At 42.1% G+C, this 21,568-nt stretch overlaps 1 protein-coding gene across 1 annotated transcript in view; it reads left to right on the top strand.

Annotated features, from left to right (window-relative positions):
• Positions 1-21,568, top strand: part of samhd1 (SAM domain and HD domain 1) — a gene marked incomplete at its 3' end in the record, with an annotated part of 48,396 nt that overhangs the window by 4,839 nt on the left and 21,989 nt on the right. Inside the window, exons 5-9 of the mRNA XM_084333540.1 lie at positions 2,125-2,240; positions 5,351-5,421; positions 13,258-13,437; positions 20,756-20,856; positions 21,285-21,393. Of these exons, the coding sequence (XP_084189666.1) occupies positions 2,125-2,240; positions 5,351-5,421; positions 13,258-13,437; positions 20,756-20,856; positions 21,285-21,393 (577 nt within the window). The remainder of the gene's footprint in view (positions 1-2,124; positions 2,241-5,350; positions 5,422-13,257; positions 13,438-20,755; positions 20,857-21,284; positions 21,394-21,568) is intronic.

The raw sequence follows: 21,568 nt of genomic DNA, 5'->3' as shown, positions 1-21,568 counted from the left end.
GCTGTTTTTTATAATAATACTCTCAACCAAAGCAACGGAACAATTTTGATTGACAGTCTATTCTGCCAATTATGTCACACCACTTGCACCCGCCTCTGCTGTTACCACCAATCGGCAAGCGCGTATTCGTTTTTTACGTCCCGAATGTCAGCCATTGATCAGAGCTCACAACACGGCTAATAACGTTAGCTCCCCGCCGGAGTGGATTACAATCGCTCCTCAGGAATACTAAACAAGGCATAATGATTTTACTGCAACGAATGTTATAATAAAAGCCCTTCGTTCTATACACTTGTCTGATTGAAAACTTTATTAACAGACCGCAGAATGGCCACGACTCAGCACGCTCTGAGCAAAGAAAGGAACTGTGATATGAATTGAGTAATGCTTGCCTTGCTATGGTCCGGTAAATACGCTGATGTTATTGAACGTGTAACTATATAACGTTAATGCCACAAAACGAATGCCTTTGTTAATCATAAGTAGTAACTTTATAATAATACTAAGAAGAAGAAAGGGTCGGGGGGGTAACCGCCGGGCGCTACCACCCCTGCCCGCGACACAGAGTGAACGGCGCACGACCAGAGGGGAGACTTCGAATCCGTGTTTCGCTTTCAATAACGAATGCGTGCTTGCCGAATCCCAAACAATATTCATGCTGCAAAGTCATCCTCTAAAGATAGACATTTAGACTAGAGGCAGGCTATATGCTATAAAGAGTAGACTACAAAAAAATAAATAAAAAATGCATTAAATTTTTTTGTGTGTGTGCAGTAATAACCGCGGCGGTAGGAAATATTTCGCAAATTTCTGCGGTAAGGAAAACATCAATACCGCGGCAGCTCTATGTGCAGGTTCAATTGTATGCTATGGAGTTGGGATAATCACCCTATGAATGGCCAGCTCCATACAAAACAATCAGTGCTCTGTTTTTTGGCCAGGGCACAGAGCGACGAAATTTAGAACATGCTATATGAAAATAACTGAAAATACCAATCCACACCTTGAATTGGAAACTGCGCTGCTTTTTATATTTTCTAGGTAGCATGAGTTCATTTTTAGGAACCACTGTTTTGTTGTACTAGTACAGGTTCTTCTGATGTAATATTAGTTTTCAGTTTGTTAAAGTCAATGTGCTGGTCCTATGTTGGTCGTATGTGCTAGTCTTACTGTATGTTGGTCCTACTGTTAGTCCTATGTTGGTCCCCTATTAGGGATGGGCATTTTAAAGAGAAATCCAGATCGATTGATCGCATGCTATACTCGATTGATCGTGTATTACCCGAAAAGGGAAAAAAATATACAAAAAAAGGTTAGAAAATAAAAATTTACTTATTTTTGTTCATTCACGTATATATGTTTAAGGAAACCAACAAACATTTATATAATCTTACACATACATGTGAAAAGATATGTAAAAAAAAAAAATCTTTTGTTTTCATTAAAATGTATAATTTCGATTATTTAATTTTTTCGGTTTTTCTCATAGCTACGAGTACTCACGCCCATCCCTATCCCCTATGTGCTAGTCCTACTGTATGTTGGTCCTATATGTTAGTCCTATGTTGGTCCTATGTGCTAGTCCTATGTTGGTCCTATGTGCTAGTCCTATGTTGGTCTATGTGCTAGTCCTATGTTGGTCCTATGTGCTAGTCCTATGTTGGTCTTATGTGCTAGTCCTATGTGCTAGTCCTATGTTGGTCTTATGTGCTAGTCCTATGTTGGTCCTATATGCTAGTCCTATGTAGGGGTGGGACGATACATCGATCCAGATCGATACATCGATGTAATTATCAACGATCGAATCGGATCGATGCGATGTAATAAGATCGATTCATATCGATACTCTTATTTTGAAAATCCTGTGGCGAGTCTCATAACTGATTGTGTTAAATGGGCATATGATATCATCTCATATCGATCCCAGGCACCTGAATCTAATCGTATCGTATTGTATCGTGAGAGACTTTGTGATATCGGCAAATATCGTATCGTTGTCCAAAGAATCGATATCGTATCGTATTATGATGAAACTGGTGATTCCCACCCCTAGTCCTATGTTGGTCCTATGTGCTAGTCCTATGTTGGTCCCAGGATGTTGTTGAGTGAGTCGTTCTGTTGCAGGGTGGGGTATCTGGCCGGACAACTGGCCCAGGCTCTTAATGAAAAACAGCCAGAGCTGGATATCTCTCATAGAGACATCCTGTGTGTGCAGATAGCTGGTCTCTGCCATGACCTGGGTAAGATGCACACACACGCATACACACACGCATACACACACATGCATTATTACACACACACACCGTTAGGCTGTGGTCTTTCAATTGCAGGGTGGGGTTTCCGCTTCCTCAGGAGACTGTGAGGAAGACTGAGGACTGTTTAAGACTGATGACTGTGAGGAAGACTGGTGACTAGGGCTGTCTTAAATACTTCGAAGCTTCGTTCGATGGGCATGGGATTCGAATATGAAGAAAAAAAATCGATTATGTAAAAAAAAAAAAAAATTGTGCAAAATCAACTCTGCCTCTCTGTTAATTACAACAAGCAATGCTGTTTGTTATTTAAGATGAGGTCGGACTCGGCACTGACAGATTTGTGTTCATTGTGCTGCTTTTATAAAGCCTCAAATGATGGCTTACAATATTTCATGAAAGCAAAGTGTTTAGTTTGTCTAAGATTTAAAAAGGTTTAAACTTTACAGCACTGACTAAGTTGAACAAAGTGCTGTACAAGTCCCACACCATAAAAAAAAATTAATAATTAAAAAAAATATATATATATATTTCGAAGCTTCGAATTAAAATCTAATCTAGGCCCCGAAGCTTCAAATTCCCAAGGTCAGCCCTACTGATGACTGTGAGGAAGACTGATGACTGTGAGGAAGACTGACTGAGGAAGACTGATGACTGTGAGGAAGACTGATGACTGTGAGGAAGACTGATGACTGTGAGGATGACTGATGACTGTGAGGAAGACTGACTGTGAGGAAGACTGATGACTGTGAGGAAGACTGATGACTGTGAGGAAGACTGATGACTGTGAGACTGATGACTGTGAGGAAGACTGACTGTGAGGAAGACTGATGACTGTGAAGAAGACTTGAGGACTGTGATGAAGACTGAGGACTGTGAGGAAGACTGATGACTGTGAGGAAGACTGATGACTGAGGAAGACTGATGACTGTGAGGAAGACTGATGACTGTGAGGAAGACTGACTGTGAGGAAGACTGATGACTGTGAGGAAGACTGACTGTGAGGAAGACTGATGACTGTGAGGAAGACTGATGACTGTGAGGAAGACTGAGGACTGTGAGGAAGACTGATGACTGTGAGGAAGACTGAGGACTGTGAGGAAGACTGACTGTGAGGAAGACTGAGGACTGTGAGGAAGACTGATGACTGTGAGGAAGACTGATGACTGTGAGGAAGACTGATGACTGTGAGGAAGACTGATGACTGTGAGGAAGACTGAGGACTGTGAGGAAGACTGAGGACTGTGAGGAAGACTGAAGACTGTGAGGAAGACTGATGACTGTGAGGAAGACTGATGACTGTGAGGAAGACTGAGGACTGTGATGAAGACTGACTGAGGAATACTGAGGACTGTGAGGAATACTGAGGACTGTGAGGAAGACTGATGACTGTGAGGAAGACTGATGACTGTGAGGAAGACTGAGGACTGTGCGGAAGACTGATGACTGAGGAAGACTGATGACTGTGAGGAAGACTGATGACTGAGGAAGACTGATGACTGTGAGGAAGACTGAGGACTGTGAGGAAGACTGATGACTGTGAGGAAGACTGGTGACTGTGAGGAAGACTGAGGACTGAGGAAGACTGATGACTGTGAGGAAGACTGATGACTGTGAGGAAGACTGATGACTGTGAGGAAGACTGAGGACTGTGAGGAAGACTGAGGACTGTGAGGAAGACTGAGGAAGACTGATGACTGTGAGGAAGACTGAGGACTGTGAGGAAGACTGATGACTGTGAGGAAGACTGATGACTGTGAGGAAGACTGATGACTGTGAGGAAGACTGATGACTGTGAGGAAGACTGAGGACTGTGAGGAAGACTGTCACGTCGGGTGTGGACTAGTATAGCCTACTGTGCTGGCTGGAAAAGATCTATACATGCTTTATATATAATTGATCTTTCGCATGTGGAGGGGTGACAAGAGACCCATTGCATTTTGTGAGACAGGCCTGTAGAATACCTACATATTACTCAAAATATATTGTTGGGTAAATCTATGGAGATTATGGATTTATCTTTAAATATAAACTGATAATAAATATGCATGAATTTCATTCATGCTATAGCCTATATGACACGAAAATACATTTGTTCATTCATAATCTGATGGCGTGGGAGGAGCAGGCATGCGTTGTTCATGGGACGGGGTAGCACGGTGTGGGACCTCACTCGCTATTTGCATATCAATAGCTCCGGTCGTCAGGTGTGTTAAATACGTTCTCAGACACATTCACACCTAACCTTGTTGTGAAGACGTGTTACATTCCATTCGTAGAGGCAATTAGGCACTGTCTTTAGTCTGTGCCCAAGCGAGGGGACATTAAATGCGCATTCGCGGGAGCGCGCGCACGCGCCGGGAGCGCGCGTGCACGTGGTGCGTGTCACCCCAGATGATTTCAATAACGCACCACTGGGGAGGAGCCTAATGTACGATATGATTATCTACATGCCGATATTGCCAAGTTATTCTGACGTAGCCAGGCTGCATGTTGCTCTTACGGTGAATGAGAGGAGGTGCTCTGATTGGTCATAATTGAAGCCAACCTCAACTCCACCTGCTAATACTGTATTCCTCCATCTCCAACCCTCCTCCTCTCGGGTCATCAAGTTTCAAGGCTTATTTTATTTGTCACATTTAAGGTACATGTACATTATAGTGAAATGCTTGGTTCTGTATGACCCTCCTGAGATTGTGCTTCATGCAGTAAAAAGTAAAAGAATAAGGACCAAACACTATACAAAATATACAATGTACAAAACTAAAAATCCAACAACAAAATGCAAAAATTTGGTAGAAAAGGTACTAGTGCAAATCCGTTAGGAATAAATGGATAAAATATGGTGTCATGTTTAACCCTTTCACTACCACACTACAGAAGGTTAACCTTTCACTATCACACTACAGATGGTGCTAGTGAAATGGTTAACCCTTTGTCGTGTGGCAGTGAAAGGGTTAACCTTCTGTATTGTCGCAGTGAAAGGGTTAAACCTTTGGTAGTGTGGTAGTGAAAGGGTTAATAGATACTCTCTTTCACACAGACACAAATACATAAATCTGAGTTATTAACTGCTTTCGTTCTCGCTCTCTCTTCAGGACATGGCCCTTTCTCCCATATGTTTGATGGGATGTTCATTCCCAAAGTTCGACCAGGGATCAACTGGAAGGTACTACTCCTCCCCCATCTCCTCATTGGCCGTATTCACACTTTCCCAAAGGAATCCCAACCCAAGCATGACATGAGAGCGAAAATGGTCACAGTGTGTGAATATTTATTTATTTACTTATTTAACCAGGCGGGTACATTTTAACACTTTAATCGCCATGGGTTAAATTCATAATTTACCATCCCTCGCCAGCTCTATATGTCTATGGAGAAGTTCCCCTTCTTTGCAGGGCTATAACTTTTTAAATTCTATTGCTAAATTGCCATTATTATGGCCCATTCAATGTCCTATATGTATTGTTCAGGGTGTAGCAACGTTAAACTTTTTCATTCACATATTCATACTAAAATATGGTCTAAAGTATAAGTATGTTTTTATCGTTTTCTGCAGCTTTCTTCAGAACGTGATTTATAGCCCCAAATGCATTATATTGATGATCAAATACAGTTTGGTAGGAATCTGTGCGAGATAAAAAGTTTCAACTGGACGTGGTTCTAGAAGTTTCTATGCATCATCTGATGATGACCGGATGGGCGGGGGATCGTTTATAATTCCGTGGGCAGCGTTAGATGATTCATCCAGAGTGGGTCATATGTTCATCAGATCAGTTAGTATAGAATACGTTAGAAAATAACGCTGAATCTTACCGTGGCTTCCTCGCGCCGCTGGCAGATGAGCGTGGAACAGATTTTTTTTCTATTATGGGATGTAGAAATGCCCGATCCATTTCCAGGTTGTATAATAGTATATACGTCCAAATAACGTTGTTTATTGAGTTAGGGCGAGCAATCTATTATCCAGTGTTTCAAGATGGAGTCGCGGGAGCTATAGCGAGTGGCCGGACCACATATGGATGAGCACTACCGGTTCAAAGGTTAATATCCGGTTGGCGATCTGCCGATCGGCCACCAGATGGCGCTCTTGAACCGCTAGAGAGTTGAGAGGAGATCAGCAGTGTGTCTCAGGGCTCCGGAAAGGAAATATGATTTCGATGACAGATTTTTGAAATATAGACATCAAAGACGAGTTACGGCGTCTTCGGCAGAATGAGCATGGCTCGGAATGACGTGAAAACTCGTCCGCGGCGATCATAGTGTTAAGAACAATTTCTTATTTACAATGACGGTCTGGCGAGAGGACAAAAGGGTAACAAAAAAAATGTATTTAATAAAATGGAAAAGAGACAGACGATATATACATCACAAAGGTAAAGGAAATAATTAAAACACGCATCAAACATACAACCAAATAAAATTACAAGGTATGTAATGCATGAGGCAGAACAGACAATTTACAGTTAAAATAAATTTCATCCTCCTTTCGTTCACTCTCCATCATCTGTACTATGAAAACAACGCTGTTTGGTTTGTAGAGGTTGTAAATCTCAAACAATGAGGCAGGAAACATTCCTTCGCACCAGTCAACCCAAATGCAAACGTGTTTCTATCTACTGGACTGCCCTCAAAGTTGAGATTCTGTTTTTTGGGAGTGAGAAGAAGTGTAACGGACGCTGTCCCAATGCTATTAACGGTGTCCTTTTGAACACATGTATGTAAATCCCATTAGCTGTAAACCCAAGGAAACTATAAAAGAAGGAAGGGTCACCATGTAGCAGGTGAACGCACGTTGGTGCCAAGTGTGGAAACTTTCAGTTTGGTTGACATTGAGTTGAATGGGATCAGCCGTCTCCTCGTTTGTCATTTAAACAGGTTATTACCTCGGATGTCAGAATCATCAACAATGTGTTGCGTTGTTAACTAGCTAACGTTTGATATATTGGTTGATGTATGTTTTCTCAGATAGCTTGTATATTTTTAGCTTCAGTAGAACTTGCACCAAAGCGGGCTCCAAGCAGAGCATAGAACACTGGTATTCTGATGTGATGACCCTTCCTTCTATTATGGTTTTCTTGTGTAAACCTTGTTATCTTGGGTTCATTTTAGTATTGGAACAAAAGTTCCCAGGGAGATGGAGAAGTGAATTAGAGATGGAGAAGTGAATCTGTGGTTTTGCGACAAATGCAATTTAAAAATAGACGGCTACAGCCTACATTGTCCGGGTGCCAAAATCTAACCACGGTGCCATTATGCCTCTATTGAAGAGAAGAGCTCTTTCCACTAGTCTCCAGCAGTAGTGATTGTATGGCTGGAGAGGCTGTCATTATCTGCTGCACTCTATTCTGCACTCTATTGTCAGAATCAGAAATCAGTTAAGTCTTTATTGCCAAGTAAGTTTGCACATACAAGGAATTTGTCTTGGTTATTTGGTACATTAACAGACAAGACGATTCAAGTAGAATAAGATAAAATGGAACATATACATTAATACAGTATTATAATATAGGACAGGGCTGTACAATTGTGCATGATTGTAGTAGAGTATATACACTAGATTAGAATAGAAATACAGTGGAATATCATAAATTATGTAACAGAGTTGTTTAATTGTGCAGTATTGTGCAAGACATAAAAACAGTGTCATGTTCAGATGATAAATGTGGGACCCTCTCGAAAACGAGATACTGTATCTCAATGTGGTTATCCCAATACAATAATTTCAATATACCGGTATATATAAAAGAAGCAAAATATTTCTTTACAAAACCCAGCACTAGGGCTCGGCGATATATCGAGGATACTCGATGTATCGCGGCTTGTTCTACATGAGATGTAGTAAATTACTATATCGTGAACATCGAGTATATGTTGTCACGTCGCGGCTGAGGTGAGACTTGCTTTAGCGCAGAGCTGTCCTCTCATTTTCATTATAGACAGACCAGCGCGGACCTTTAATGACATGCAATTTAATTGACACGAGCAATGGGCTAACGTTAGCTGCTAACTTATCCCATGACTAGGCTAAGCTAACTAGCATTAGCTGCTAACCCTCGAAACGCTCAAAGCGGACTCCACGACACTAGTTCCCCATTTGTGAGGAAAGGGCGTGGGTTATATTGATGACGCTTGACAACAGAGTTTTAAAATAAAAGCATTTAATAGATGGAAGATGATTAAACAGAAGGTTCTGTAGATACAGTACTGAATTCTGCCATCTGGACACATGCAATTTGAAATATGATTATAGAATATAGAATATCAGGCATGAAATGGTTATGCGATTAAAATGCAATTAATTAATTACAAATCCTGTAATTAATTAGATACATTTTTTTAATCGCCTGACGGCACTAGTTTAAACATAACTTCATATTTATTGGTTATTCGTTTCTTTATATCGGGCATCCAGTTTCATCTCCGTGTGTTAAACTCTTCCTGTGTTGACATTCAAGTGTGACATCATCACCTACGGCAGCTTATACGCTCAAAACGCAAACCTAGAACAAAACCCGAGGGGGGGGGCTGGCTCTCTCACGCGTTCTCGCTCTCTCTCTCTCTACATTTAATGATTTAAAGTAGCCAAATGTTACAGTTTAAATACTAACTGGATAGTTGATGATATAAACATTTAATTTCATTATCTGAAATATTCTAAAATCATTAAGTCTGCTATAAGCCATTATCCCTTGTGTGTGATTATTATTTTCTCACAGTAGTATGTATATATATATATACTAGGGCTGCAACGATTAGTCGACATAATCGACGATGTCGATTATAAAAAATCGTTGACGAGAAATTGTTGCGTCGATTAGTCATTAAAAAAAAATAGTATTATAATGTTTTTTTTTTTTTTTTGCACTACATATCTTTGTGAAAGTGGCTTCTCAGCTCTGGTCCAGCCAGCTGAAGACTTCTTAGCTTAATATAACAGACCGACAGTAAGTTTGGGGGAACTAATGGGATAACTGGGGATGTTGTTTGGTCCTGACAAGAGTCTCAAAGCAACTCTGAGGTCATGCTCAATGTCCAATCTGTTCCTCTGCTCTGTCTTCAGCTGGATCAGATAGGTAGTTTTTTATTTTTTATTATTTATTTTTATTTTTGTTATATAATTGTTTTTCGATTAGTCGACTAATCGAAAAAATAATCGACAGATTAGTCGACCAACCAAAATAGTCATTAGTTGCAGCCCTAATATATACATACGGTATATATATATATGTGTGTGTGTTTGGCTAAAGTGGATAGAAAACACAGTACTGTGTAAAAGTCTTAGGCACCCAAGAGTTTTTATATAAATGGTCTTGGATGTAAATAATCTTTTTTATTAGTGTCAGTAGACTACTCTTGGTACATTTTCATTTAATTAATTTTTTAAAGCATCTTCATGGTTTAATAATGCAAACATATGTTGTAGGGACTTATTATAATCATCATATTGGTGTGACTGTAAGGGTTAAAAGGGTTAAATCAAGCATTTTTAAATGCTTTAGAGGAAATGTCAAAATATCGCGATATATATATTGTGATATGGCCAAAAAATATCGCGATATCATTTAGAGGCCATATCGCCCAGCCCTACCCCGCACCTGTAAATATCTGAAAAAATGTGAGCGGGGAATGTCATACCCGCCTACCAACTGTTCAAAGGACATAAACAGCCCTTCTTTAAACGGGTCCTTCACCTTCTTTAGCCCCTTTCCGGCCCATGTTTTGAGTGCTGCATCCATGAGTGAGGGTGTAAAAAGTGCATTAGATGCAATTGGGAGACAGGGTGAGGCTTGTTTATATTTGCCCATATACGGAGTGAGCCAATCACCATGGGGTTATTTGTGAGGCGCTTTTTACTGAGTGGCAGTGGAGCACACACTAGTGAGGATAGTGATACCGGGTGAGCGGAGTGTTGTTCCATGTACACCATTTCACCTCCCCCAGCTAGTGATAGGGGAAGTGTTGAACAGCGAGCAAGATCTTGCTTAGCCTTATCCAGGGCTGGTTTAAGGTTTAGCTTAAATAAGTCACTATACTTGCGTGTCACAGTCACTCCCTGGTATGTGAAAGACTCGGAGATTATCTTCAGTGGGTACGCCCCGAACGACATCCTTCGAGCTAAATCATTAACCGGAAACAACAAGCTCTTAGAGAGGTTAATTTTGTATCCTGAGAACTTGCCAAAAAATCTTATAAATATCCAGTGCCTTCGGGATGGAAATATGGGGATCGGACAGGTACAGGATCAGGTCATCTGCATAAAGTGATAGTGTATGTGTTTGGCCGCCCCTAGCAATACCTGCGAGGCCCGCATCGCTCCTCAGAGTGACCGCCAGTGGTTCAATGGCGAGATCGAACAATAAGGGACTCAATCCGCAACCCTGTCTAGTGCCCCTCCTTATTTGAAAGTATTTGGAAATAGTCTTGGAACAAAAGTTTCCAGGGAGACGGAGAAGTGAATTAGAGATGGAGAAGTGAATCTGTGGTTTTGCAACAAATGCAATTTTGGAATAGTCCAGGAAGGGTGTGTTAATGTAACAACATTGTGACAGACGCTTATGTAGCATATAGTGTCTATGGGTAGAGGAGATGAGAGACTGTGTCAGTGGGGGTCCTGAGCCTTCAGACTCCCAATCGCTATAGCCATAGTCCTGTAAATGTGTTCAGACACCTATGTGGTCCCCTCACATTCTCCCAGGCGGCGTGTAGTCAGCGAGCAGCAAACGGCATCTTATTCCACAGCCAGTCAGCGAGGTCACCCAGGGTGCATTATGAGGCTAAATGATGATCAGTCAATGTCATTTGGCTTGTAAGTGCCAACAGTCGTACTACTAAAGCTGGTGATTTATAGTGTTCCCGCTGACTCAGCAGCTGTCAGGCATAATGTCGTTATGTGAGTTATGACCACAGACGTGTCACTGGAGTCTGGACACATGTGACCGTTTGTGTCTTTGTATCCTGCGCAAGCTGCTGTGCTGTGGCGAGATAAGCTCTCCGTTTGATTTGCTCGTGAGTCAATATTTGGTTTGGGTTTTAAATGGTGTGTACATGGACCTGTGCCCGCTTCTTATCGCACATGTTTATGTTTCCGTGTGATTGTCATTGTCTTGATTTTGAAAGTGTGCTTTTGTGCCTTTGTGTACGTATTTGTGTATCGGTGTGACTCAACATGGTACTTTCAATTTGAAAGTGTGTGTGTGTGGACGGACATATATATGGTTTATTTTCTACACGGACTTCCTCAACCAACAACCTCAGTGACATTATTGCAAGCAACTGCAACAATGTTTGCTAATTCTCCAACACTCATCCTTGGAGCAGGCTGGCTAGCGTATAGCTGGGGAGGTTAGGTGCACTTGTAACGTGCACCACGTGTAACGTATGCCTGCTTGATTCATTATGTATTGGTGTATTTGTGACATTTTCTCGATGTCATTGTAAATGGGAGCTTGCCCTCAATGATCTTTCGAGATTAAATAAAGATTGAATGAATGAATGACTGGTATTTATATTTACCCCATGTATATATATATATATATATATATATATATATATATATATATCCATATCTGTCTGAATATACCTGCATATACTCCTATATACCTACATACATATACACTTGCAGATAACCCATTATAACTCTGTATGATAGCATGTACAATAATGTTGTATATACCGGTATATATATTTATTCTTACCGTATTCTTACCGTATATCTAACCACATCTGTCTGTACATACCTGCACATAATCCTTTTACACATCTAGATTCTGTACATATCTCTGTACATATCTCTTACCTACTCTTACTAGTTACATAGCTGCTGGCCACTATGACTACGACCATACTGTATTTATACCTGTATCACTGTACATATTAATGCTACAACTCTGTACATACATCTGTATTTTATGTGTATCATATATATTAGGGGCGGGACGGTACGCAACCGAACCGTGTACTGTTCGGCACGACCTCCACGGTTCGGGGCGTCTGTGTATTGTACGGTTCCGGGGATGCGCAAATAAAAAAAAAATTAATTTGGCCGGGAGAGGTGAGCGCTGGCTGCAGGCAGCAGCAGCAGCAGCACTGCAGCTAGGTGCTAGTCGGTTTGTGTAAAAATGGCAAGCACAATATAAATCAATCTTCATTACGACTTTAAAAACATAGCCATTAACATTGCATAGGCCTACACACATCTTGCCATAGCGTTAGCAGTTTGTACAACACAACGCACGTTTTAACTATGGTAGCCCCGCTAGCCCCAGCTAATACAGTCAACGAAATGTTACCGTAGCTAGTACTAGCTAGCAGAGGAGGAAATGAGAGGCGGGGTGTTTAAAGACAATGATAGGCGTTTATTCAACATCCAAGAAGGCTAACGTACAACTGTGTTTTACTAACTCCAACCGGGACTATTGCTGCTTTCGTGCTGCTTGTTGATGTTATGAACTCCTCCTAAGCTGATGGTCCCACACGCTAAAATGTAATCCACCACAGTTGCACTCAATATTTAAATAATGTTAGTCTAAATAAATGTAGACAGATAATGTACGTATTTTAAAAATAGAATGAACAGAGCAGTGTTGTTTTTAAACAGTACACTGTGTGTGTGTTAGTTTGATGTATGCTGTCAGTTCGGTCTTTGTGTGCCAAACATTATTTAAGGCTGTAAACACTTCCTCCTCATGGTAAAATGATGTGCCTGATGTCAAACTGCCTCATTCTTTCAGTTTTTGCATGACTACGTCCTTGAGAATAACTGAAAAGTTGGATTATTTTTAGGCTATATATATTTTATGCTGATTCTGGTATTTTTGGAGTAAAATCATTTTTTTAATAAAAAAACAATATCGAACCGAAAACCGTGACCACAAAACCGAGGTACGTACCGAACCGTGGGTTTTGTGAACCGTCCCACCCCTAATATATATATATATAGTCCCAGTCTAATCGCCTATACATTGTATATGTTGTCGCATATCTGTGTCTGTGTATTTTGCAGCACGAGACGGCGTCCCTGGCCATGTTTGACCACCTGGTGAGTGAGAACGTCCTGGAGCCTGTGATGCAGCAGCATGGCCTGGTGTTGCCCGAGGACCTGGTGTTCATCAAGGAGCAGATCGCTGGGCCCCTGGACCCCACGGCCTCTCCCAGCACAGGGGCATCAAGCTGTACGCAGGAGGTCAGTCAGCAGTACAAACGGACCCACAGATAGTCGTATTGGTGGACGTTATGCCGAAAACAACACATACATGTTAACACTTTCAGCGCCAGGGGTCGCTGTTTACCTTACCGTTGAAATGCCATCGCCTTTTATCATGGGGATACGTGGCTGTGTTTGCAGGCCTAAAGCTATATTATATATTATAGCTATGGATCTAATAATCTAGTCGATTGTCCTTGAGTTTCTTCCGGTCAAGATGCAAAAAACAGATACTTTTTTCATTCATACGTTCCCGTTTTATACCGTGGTGAATATGAGTATCGTTTTAGAGTAATGCTGTGTAATCCCAGGAAACTGCGCTAAACAGTGTTTCAGTGCATTTCACTAAGGAATTGTGCCATTCCTCGCTTGGATCAACAATCAATCTGAAATCAACGCTAGATTATCCGTATTATGTTTCATCATGCATGGATGAAAGGGTGGGGGGGGGGTTTCTATGCTTCGATCGTCACCAACGGAATACGTTACACAGTACATAGGGAGGTGTAGTGGTTACGTCATTGCTGTTTTTCGTGTTCCACCCTCTGTCCAACCCAATGCATTTCCCCATTGCCCATTTCTAAATCGTCTCGTTTAAAACAAATAAAGCATTAACATTGGCATGGTGTACCTTTCTGTGCTTATTCATCCACAATTAGATCTATAGCTCAACATGAAAATATTTGCAATGAATCATTAAAAAAAATCGCAGAATTTTATTTCAACCAAAAATGCTTAAACAATAATGTTAGTGATAGAAGGGAACTCATTTTGTTCAAAAGTGGAACGTTTTTCAAATTCCATGCGGCAGAATTGTTACAATAGCCGATAATCCATTTTCCCAATGATAAATCCCTATACGGGTGGAACAACCAGTGACGTCAGACTACACCTCCCTATTACAGACACGCTCCGATCGCGGGGAAGGAATTATCGGATCAACACAATATTGATAGCATATACTAGTCCTTACCTTGACCAGGATCTGTCCCGAATGCCGCGCATAGGTTGCCGCGGCATTATGCATACGCAATCCCCCCTGTTTTAACATCGACGGTTAGCTCAACTCGTTCCTCAGCTTGCTGTCGAGCCTGCGGTCAGTTGGTGACAAGTTCGAATCACTTCAATTTATTTTTAATTGTTTTTACGTTTAATTAATTAGCGTCTGTCTTTCTTTCGCCGGTTAAGTTTAGGCATTCTTTCGGAGTTGGTTAAGGTTAGGGTCAAGTTTAGGCATTCTTTCACACATTCATACTAAAATACCGTCCAGAGTATAAATATGTTTTATCGTTTTCTGCTGTATTTCATAGAACGTGAGATATAGCCATAAATGCATATATTAGATGATCAAATGCAGTTTGATACCGATCAACGTTATATTAAAAATTTCAACTGTACATGATCCTAAACGTCATGACTGGTCATCTGCTGGTGACCGGAGGGGGGGGGGGGGTTGTTTATAATTCAATGACCGACGTTAAATGATTCATGTAGTATGGGTGATATATTGATCAGAGCAGTTTGTATGGATAATAATAATCAAAAACGCTGAAACTCACGGCAGCTTCCTCTTACCGTTGGGCGATCACACTGGTGCAAACAGATCCCAGTTATGTGATGTTGATCTAGGTGATCCAGTTCCGGTTTGTATAATACTAATATACGTCCAAATCATGTTGTTTATTGAGTTATGGCAACGGATCGATATCCACGGTGTCTGGATAGAGTCCCGGGAGCGATAGCGAGTGGCCGGACGGAATAGGGGACGGACTAAGCACTTTCGGCCACTTCCGGTTTTGGCAACTCATCGATCGGCCACGAGGTGGCGGTATTGAAGCGTTGCAGAGTTGAGCGGAGTCCTACAGCACCAGCCAAGACTCCGTGGGTGAAATGTGAATACCCTGACGAAAATATGAAATATTGATCTCAAAGACGTCTTTAGGCGTCATTGGCAGATTACGCATGACGGAGAATGACGTGTTAACAAGTCATTGGCGAGCAATGGGTTATGTCTAATGGAGAAATCAAAACACAACACATACATGTTAACACTTTCTCTGCCAAGGACGCCTAAACTCGTCATTCCCCGCCATGCTCATTCTGCCAATGACGCCGTAACACGTCATTGAGAGATCAATATTTCAAAAATCTGTGATCGCAATCATATTTCTCCCCCGGAGACTTGAGATCTACTGTTGATCCCCTCTCAACTCTCCAACGGTCCAAGAGCGCCATCTGGTGGCCGATCGGCGGATCACCCAAACCGGAAACGGAAACTGGTGCTCATACAAATTCGGTCCGATCACTCGCTATAGGTCCCGGGACTCGAGCGCGACACAATGGATAGTGATCCGTTACCAATAACTCGATAAACAACATGATTTGGACGTATATACTATTATACAACCTGGAGATGGATCGCATATTTCAACATCCCATAATAGGAATATTTTTGCTCATCGCCCAACGCTACGAGGAAGCTGCGGTGAGTTTCAGCGTTTTTTTTTTACCGTGTTCGATACAAACTGCTCTAATGATCATATCACCCACACTAGATGAATCATTGAACGTTGGCCACGGAATTATAAACGACCCCCCCCCCCCCATCCGGTCAACATCAGATGATAAGTAGTAACTTCTAGAAGCACGTCCATTTGACATTTTTTATCTCGCGCAGATCGCTATCAAACTGTATTTGATCATCAAATTTGTGTTCGGCTTGCCGTTCAGCGTTTCTCTGATTGGCCACACGGCCAATCAATCAATCCACTAGCACACGCCCTTGCGGCAAGAGAGACGCGGCAGAGTGGCCGCGCATGAGGCTCCCCCAGGTGCTCTTGAGAGGAGGAGGTCCTTGTGTTTGAGAGGTTGTGTTTGCGTTAATGCCCTTGTTGGTTAATCATATCGCTATCGCCCAACTGCCTAACTAACTAACTAACTAACTAACTAACTAACTAACTAACTAACTAACTAACTAACTAACTAACTAAACTAACTATTTCGCGATGGACCCTGCCGCCAACGTGCAAGCTTGCGTGCCAGCACAGAGCAATTCGCCCACGGCCACGCCGCCGCATTTCATAACTGTATGGGCTTTGTTTATACACGAGTGAATCTGGTAGTTGGTTGTTAAAAACGCGAAACATAATAACGTTACGCTTTCTAGTTCAGCGCATTTCATAACTGTATGGGCTTTGTTTATACACGAGTGAATCTGGTAGTTGGTTGTTAAAAACGCGAAACATAATAAAACGCGAAACATAATAACGTTACGCTTTCTAGTTCAGCGCATTTCATAACTATGGGCTTTGTTTATACACGAGTGAATCTGGTAGTTGGTTGTTAAAAACGCGAAACATAATAACGTTACGCTTTCTAGTTCAGCGCATTTCATAGCGCTCCACTGCTACCGCAGCTGAACACAAGTTGGTTGGAACAGCAGCCCAACACAAGTGCGTTGGAACAGCAGCCCAACACAAGTGCGTTGGTACACAAGTTGGTTGCCCGCGCTGCCGCTCGCTTGCTCCTTGGATTTCATTTGGGACGTGGGACGACTGCCGCTTGCCTGCGCGTGGGGGCGGGGGGGCGCGGCCAATCAGAGAAAAGCCGAACACAAGTTGGTTGCCTTTAATATTCACGCGGCCCGATCGCATTGAATAGTTTTCGGGACTCCCGATTCATTATGCTGTGATGGGTTATGTCTAGAGTTGTTCCGATACCGATACCAGTATCGGAAATGCCTCCGATACTGCCTAAAATGCTGGTATCGGCGAGTACCCTCTAATTCTGCGCTCCGATACCATATGACCAATTTATAAACAACACGTGCGGTATCCTCCTGCTGAGAGTCGGCATTATATAACAAACGTGTTTTTAATCGACCGTGAATTAAAGTGTCAATGCTGTTTGTCATTTTAACAGCAGATACTTTCTTAAATGCCATCGCTCCGAGTCCAGAGCTCTGTGACAGGGAGCTTGCTGGTGTTATTAGCATTAGCTGAAGAGCTAGTTTTAGCTTAATGTTACCTTGGCTAAAGTTGGGACTATTCATAATCCAGCAATAATGGCTGCAGACCTGCAAGCAAAGTACAGCAAGTTGGCAAAGGAGTATTCCAAGGTAAATCACTTTTTCACCAGCAACGTTATATTCTTTCCATCTACCGGTAGCTCATGCTAACTGGCTAACCTAGCTCACGTTAACGTGGCTAACCTGTGTTGTCACTGATCGACAATTAATGGCATAATGCCGACAGCCATACCGGTGACGATGTTTAGCTTTTAGTGCCAAAGGATAAGAGTCTGAGGCGGAGTCTCAAAAGAGAATGTTGAATATTTATTGTCCATTAAAAATCACAACATACACATTACTGGCTCTGGCTAGTAGCTAACTGAAAACGGAGCTGGCTGGATAGGAAGTGCAACAATCTATAACGTCCGTGCGGAACTAGTGTCCCAACAACCATTCCGTGGGTGAACTCATTTACATTGTTGTCAATTAATGATACTAATCTATACAATCATCTGTTGTTGAATAAATACCATTACTTTCTAGTTATGACTTAAAAACAGTATAAAAACAGTATCTGTAGCTGAAAAAAAAAGTTTTATAATTTATATAATAGAATATGTTTTTTAATTTTTTGTGTATGCACTGGTATCTGATCGGTATCGCCGATACCCAAGCGGAATCGGATCGGGAAGGAAGAAATGGTATCGGAACATCTCTAGTTATGTCGTGGCCCAAATGGACATATGATCTACCAGATGGCAATCAAATAATTTGAATATTCTTTTTGGAATCTCACCGGCCACAGGTAAGAGCAATTTAACGTCAATTTCAGCTTGATTGTGCTTTGTTTTCATAGCTATCGCCCTGATCAGCGTATGCTGTTATACTAACGAATGCCGTTATTGACAATCAATTCATCAGAAACGACCCCCCCCCCTCCCTTTCATGCATTCATGATGGAACATAATATACCGATCATATGCATTTGAATTTTTTATTGTAGCGTGTATAGGGACGAAATGCCAATGGATTAAGTATAATATGCGTCGCAGACTATTACTAGCCTCCCAGGAATTACCCTAAACCGCTCTAAAACCATACTTGTATTCACCACGGTATAAAACGGGAATGTATTGATGGAAAAATTATTCCTTTTTCACATCTTGAACAATAGATACTCGATGTCAAATGGGCCATAGTATTGCATCCATAGCTATAATATATATATAGTTATAGCCCTGCAAACAAGGTGCACGACTCTATTGTTTTATAGCGTGGCAGCACATAGTCATATCCCGTTCCCAGCATGGCAGTCAATGAGTTAATATGTCTAATGGAGAAATCAAAACAACACATACATGTTAACACATTGGCCGCCATGCATTGTACCCATCTTTGGGCCCAGTCTGCCAGCGCTGTAAGCCTATGGAGATGTTTACCTTCTTTGCAGGGCTATAACTTTTTAAATATTATAGCTATATCGACATTACTATGGCCCATTCAACATCGGGTATCTATCGTTCCGGATGTGGGAACGTTATATTTTTTCATTCATACATTGTCGTGTTAATACCGTCGTGAAAATAATATGTTTTTAAGATTAACATAAACATAAACATATGTTTTTAAGGTTTTCTGCAGTAATTCCTAAAACGCGAGTTATAGGCCCTGACGCATATGATCGATATGATCGATTGGCGTTTCTTTCCTATACACGCTATATTAAAAAATTTAAATGTATATGATCGGTATACATTATGCTTCATCATGCGTGAAGGATGAAGTAACGGCTTTATTTAGTATGGGTTGATACGTTGATCAGACTGATTGCAAACAAATAAATGGACAATCAAGCTGAAAATAACGTTAGATTCCTCTTACCGATCGCCGAAGAGACTGGAGGAAAAATATTCCAATTATTTGACGTCGATCTGCTAGATCCATTTCCCGTTGTATGACGCAATAAACGCCGAAATCATATTGATTATTGCGTTTCGAAAGCGATCCCAATGCACTCGAGTGTTATCTAGACCCATGTTACAATATATCTCTGGTGGAGGAATTTCCCAGATGCACCGAGCGCCACTTCCGGTTTGGCGTGGAGTGTAACTCGCCCGAAATCCACCAGGGGGCGGTATTGAGGCGTTGCAATATCAGACCAGGGTCCAGCTGCGTCCCGAAGGGAGGCTGGATGAATTATGAATGCCATGGTGAAAATCTTTTATATTGATCCCAAAAACGAGTTCCCTCGTTGTTGGCGCACAACGATTGGCGGGCAATAACAAGTATACTCGTTGTTGGCGCACAAAGTGTTAATATGTCTAATGGAGAATCAAAACACAACACATGCATTTTAGTATGTCTAATAGAGAAATCAAAACGCAACACATAACATGTTAATATGTCTAATGGAGAAAATGGATCATAAGTCAGTCTTTTCTTTTTGACTCAAATACAAAGACAAAAAGCCTACACTATTCAGTAACGGTTCACAACAGTGCTTGGTATCTGCTGAAAACAGTCCAGTACTATAGATAGATGGACAGTCCTTTGTGAAATGAGTGTATTTGTATATAAATAAATAGCCACCAGTCACTTTCCGACACCACAGCTGAGACCCTCATCCACGCCTTCGTCACCTCCCGCCTGGACTACTGCAACGGGGTCCTGTCCGGGGTCCCAAGCAAAACCCTGGACAGGCTCCAGTATGTTCAAAATTCAGCTGCCAGGGTTCTAACCCGCACCAAACCCTGGCAGCACATCACCCCCATCCTCATCCAGCTCCACTGGCTCCCCATCAAATCCCGCATCACCTACAAAACCCTCCTGCTCACCTACAAATCCCTTCACGCCCTGGCACCTCAGTACCTCACTGACCTCCTCCACCCCTACACTCAGTCACGGTCCCTGCGATCCACGGACACTGGTCAGCTCTCCATCCCCCGAACCAGACTGCGGACGTTCGGGGACAGAGCTTTCAGTGTGGCAGCTCCCACCCTCTGGAACTCCCTCCCCGCAGAACTCCGCACCACCCCAACTCTGGACTCATTTAAAAAACTGCTCAAAACCCACCTCTTCAACCTGGCCTTCAACCCCTAACTTTCTCACTTTATATGTATGTGTTGTGTCTGTCCACTATGTTTGTTGACTTGTTATCTCCCCCCCCCCCCCCCCCCCTTATGTAAAGCGACCTTGGGTCCTTTGAAAGGCGCTATATAAAACGAAGTATTATTATTATTATTATTATTATAGTCACACCAGGTCTGTGTTGTGCTGTTGTCTCCACAGTGGCCATACAATGGCCGGCCTGAGGAAAAGTCTTTCCTTTATGAGATTGTAGCCAACAAGAGGAACGGCATTGACGTTGACAAATGGGACTACTTTGCCAGGTATTCATCCTCTCTGTGTCTGTTCATCATCTCTCTTTGTGTCTGTTCATCCTCTCTCTGTCTGTTGTTCATCCTTTCTCTGTGTCTGTTCATCCTTTCTCTGTGTCTGTTCATCCTCTCTTTGTATCTGTCTGTTCATCCTCTCTCTCTGTCTTCTGTCTGTTCATCCTCTGTCTGTTCATCCTCGCTCTCTCTCTCTCTCTCTCTCTCTCTCTCTCTATCTGTTCCTCCTTTTTGTGTGTTCATCCTCTCTCTGTGTCTGTTCATCCTTTCTCTCTCTCTCTCTCTCTCTATCTCTCTCTCTCTATCTGTTCCTCCTTTTTGTGTGTTCATCCTCTCTCTGTGTCTGTTCATCCTTTCTCTCTCTCTCTCTCTCTCTCTCTCTCTCTCTCTCTCTCTCTCTCTCTCTCTCTCTCGTTTGTTCATAGGGACTGCTACCACCTGGGCATCCAGAATAACTTTGATTACCGCCGCTTCCTGAAGTTCGCCAGGGTGTGTGAGGTGGACGGCAGCAAGCACATCTGCACCAGAGACAAGGTGCTCAGTGTACTGCCTCCTCCGGCTCCTTTAACCCTTTCACTACCACACTACAGAAGGTTAACCCTTTACTATCACACTACAGACGGATAACCCTTTGTTGTGTGGCAGTGAAAGGGTTAACCTTCTGTATTGTCACAGTGAAAGGGTTAACCATTTGGTAGTGAAAGGGTTA

This window comes from Notolepis coatsorum, assembly GCF_963971535.1.
Source record: "Notolepis coatsorum genome assembly, chromosome: 17".
NCBI classification, from domain to species: Eukaryota; Metazoa; Chordata; class Actinopteri; order Aulopiformes; family Paralepididae; genus Notolepis; species Notolepis coatsorum.
Note: the sequence above shows the minus strand (reverse complement) of the source record. Positions and strands in the feature narration are given on the sequence as shown.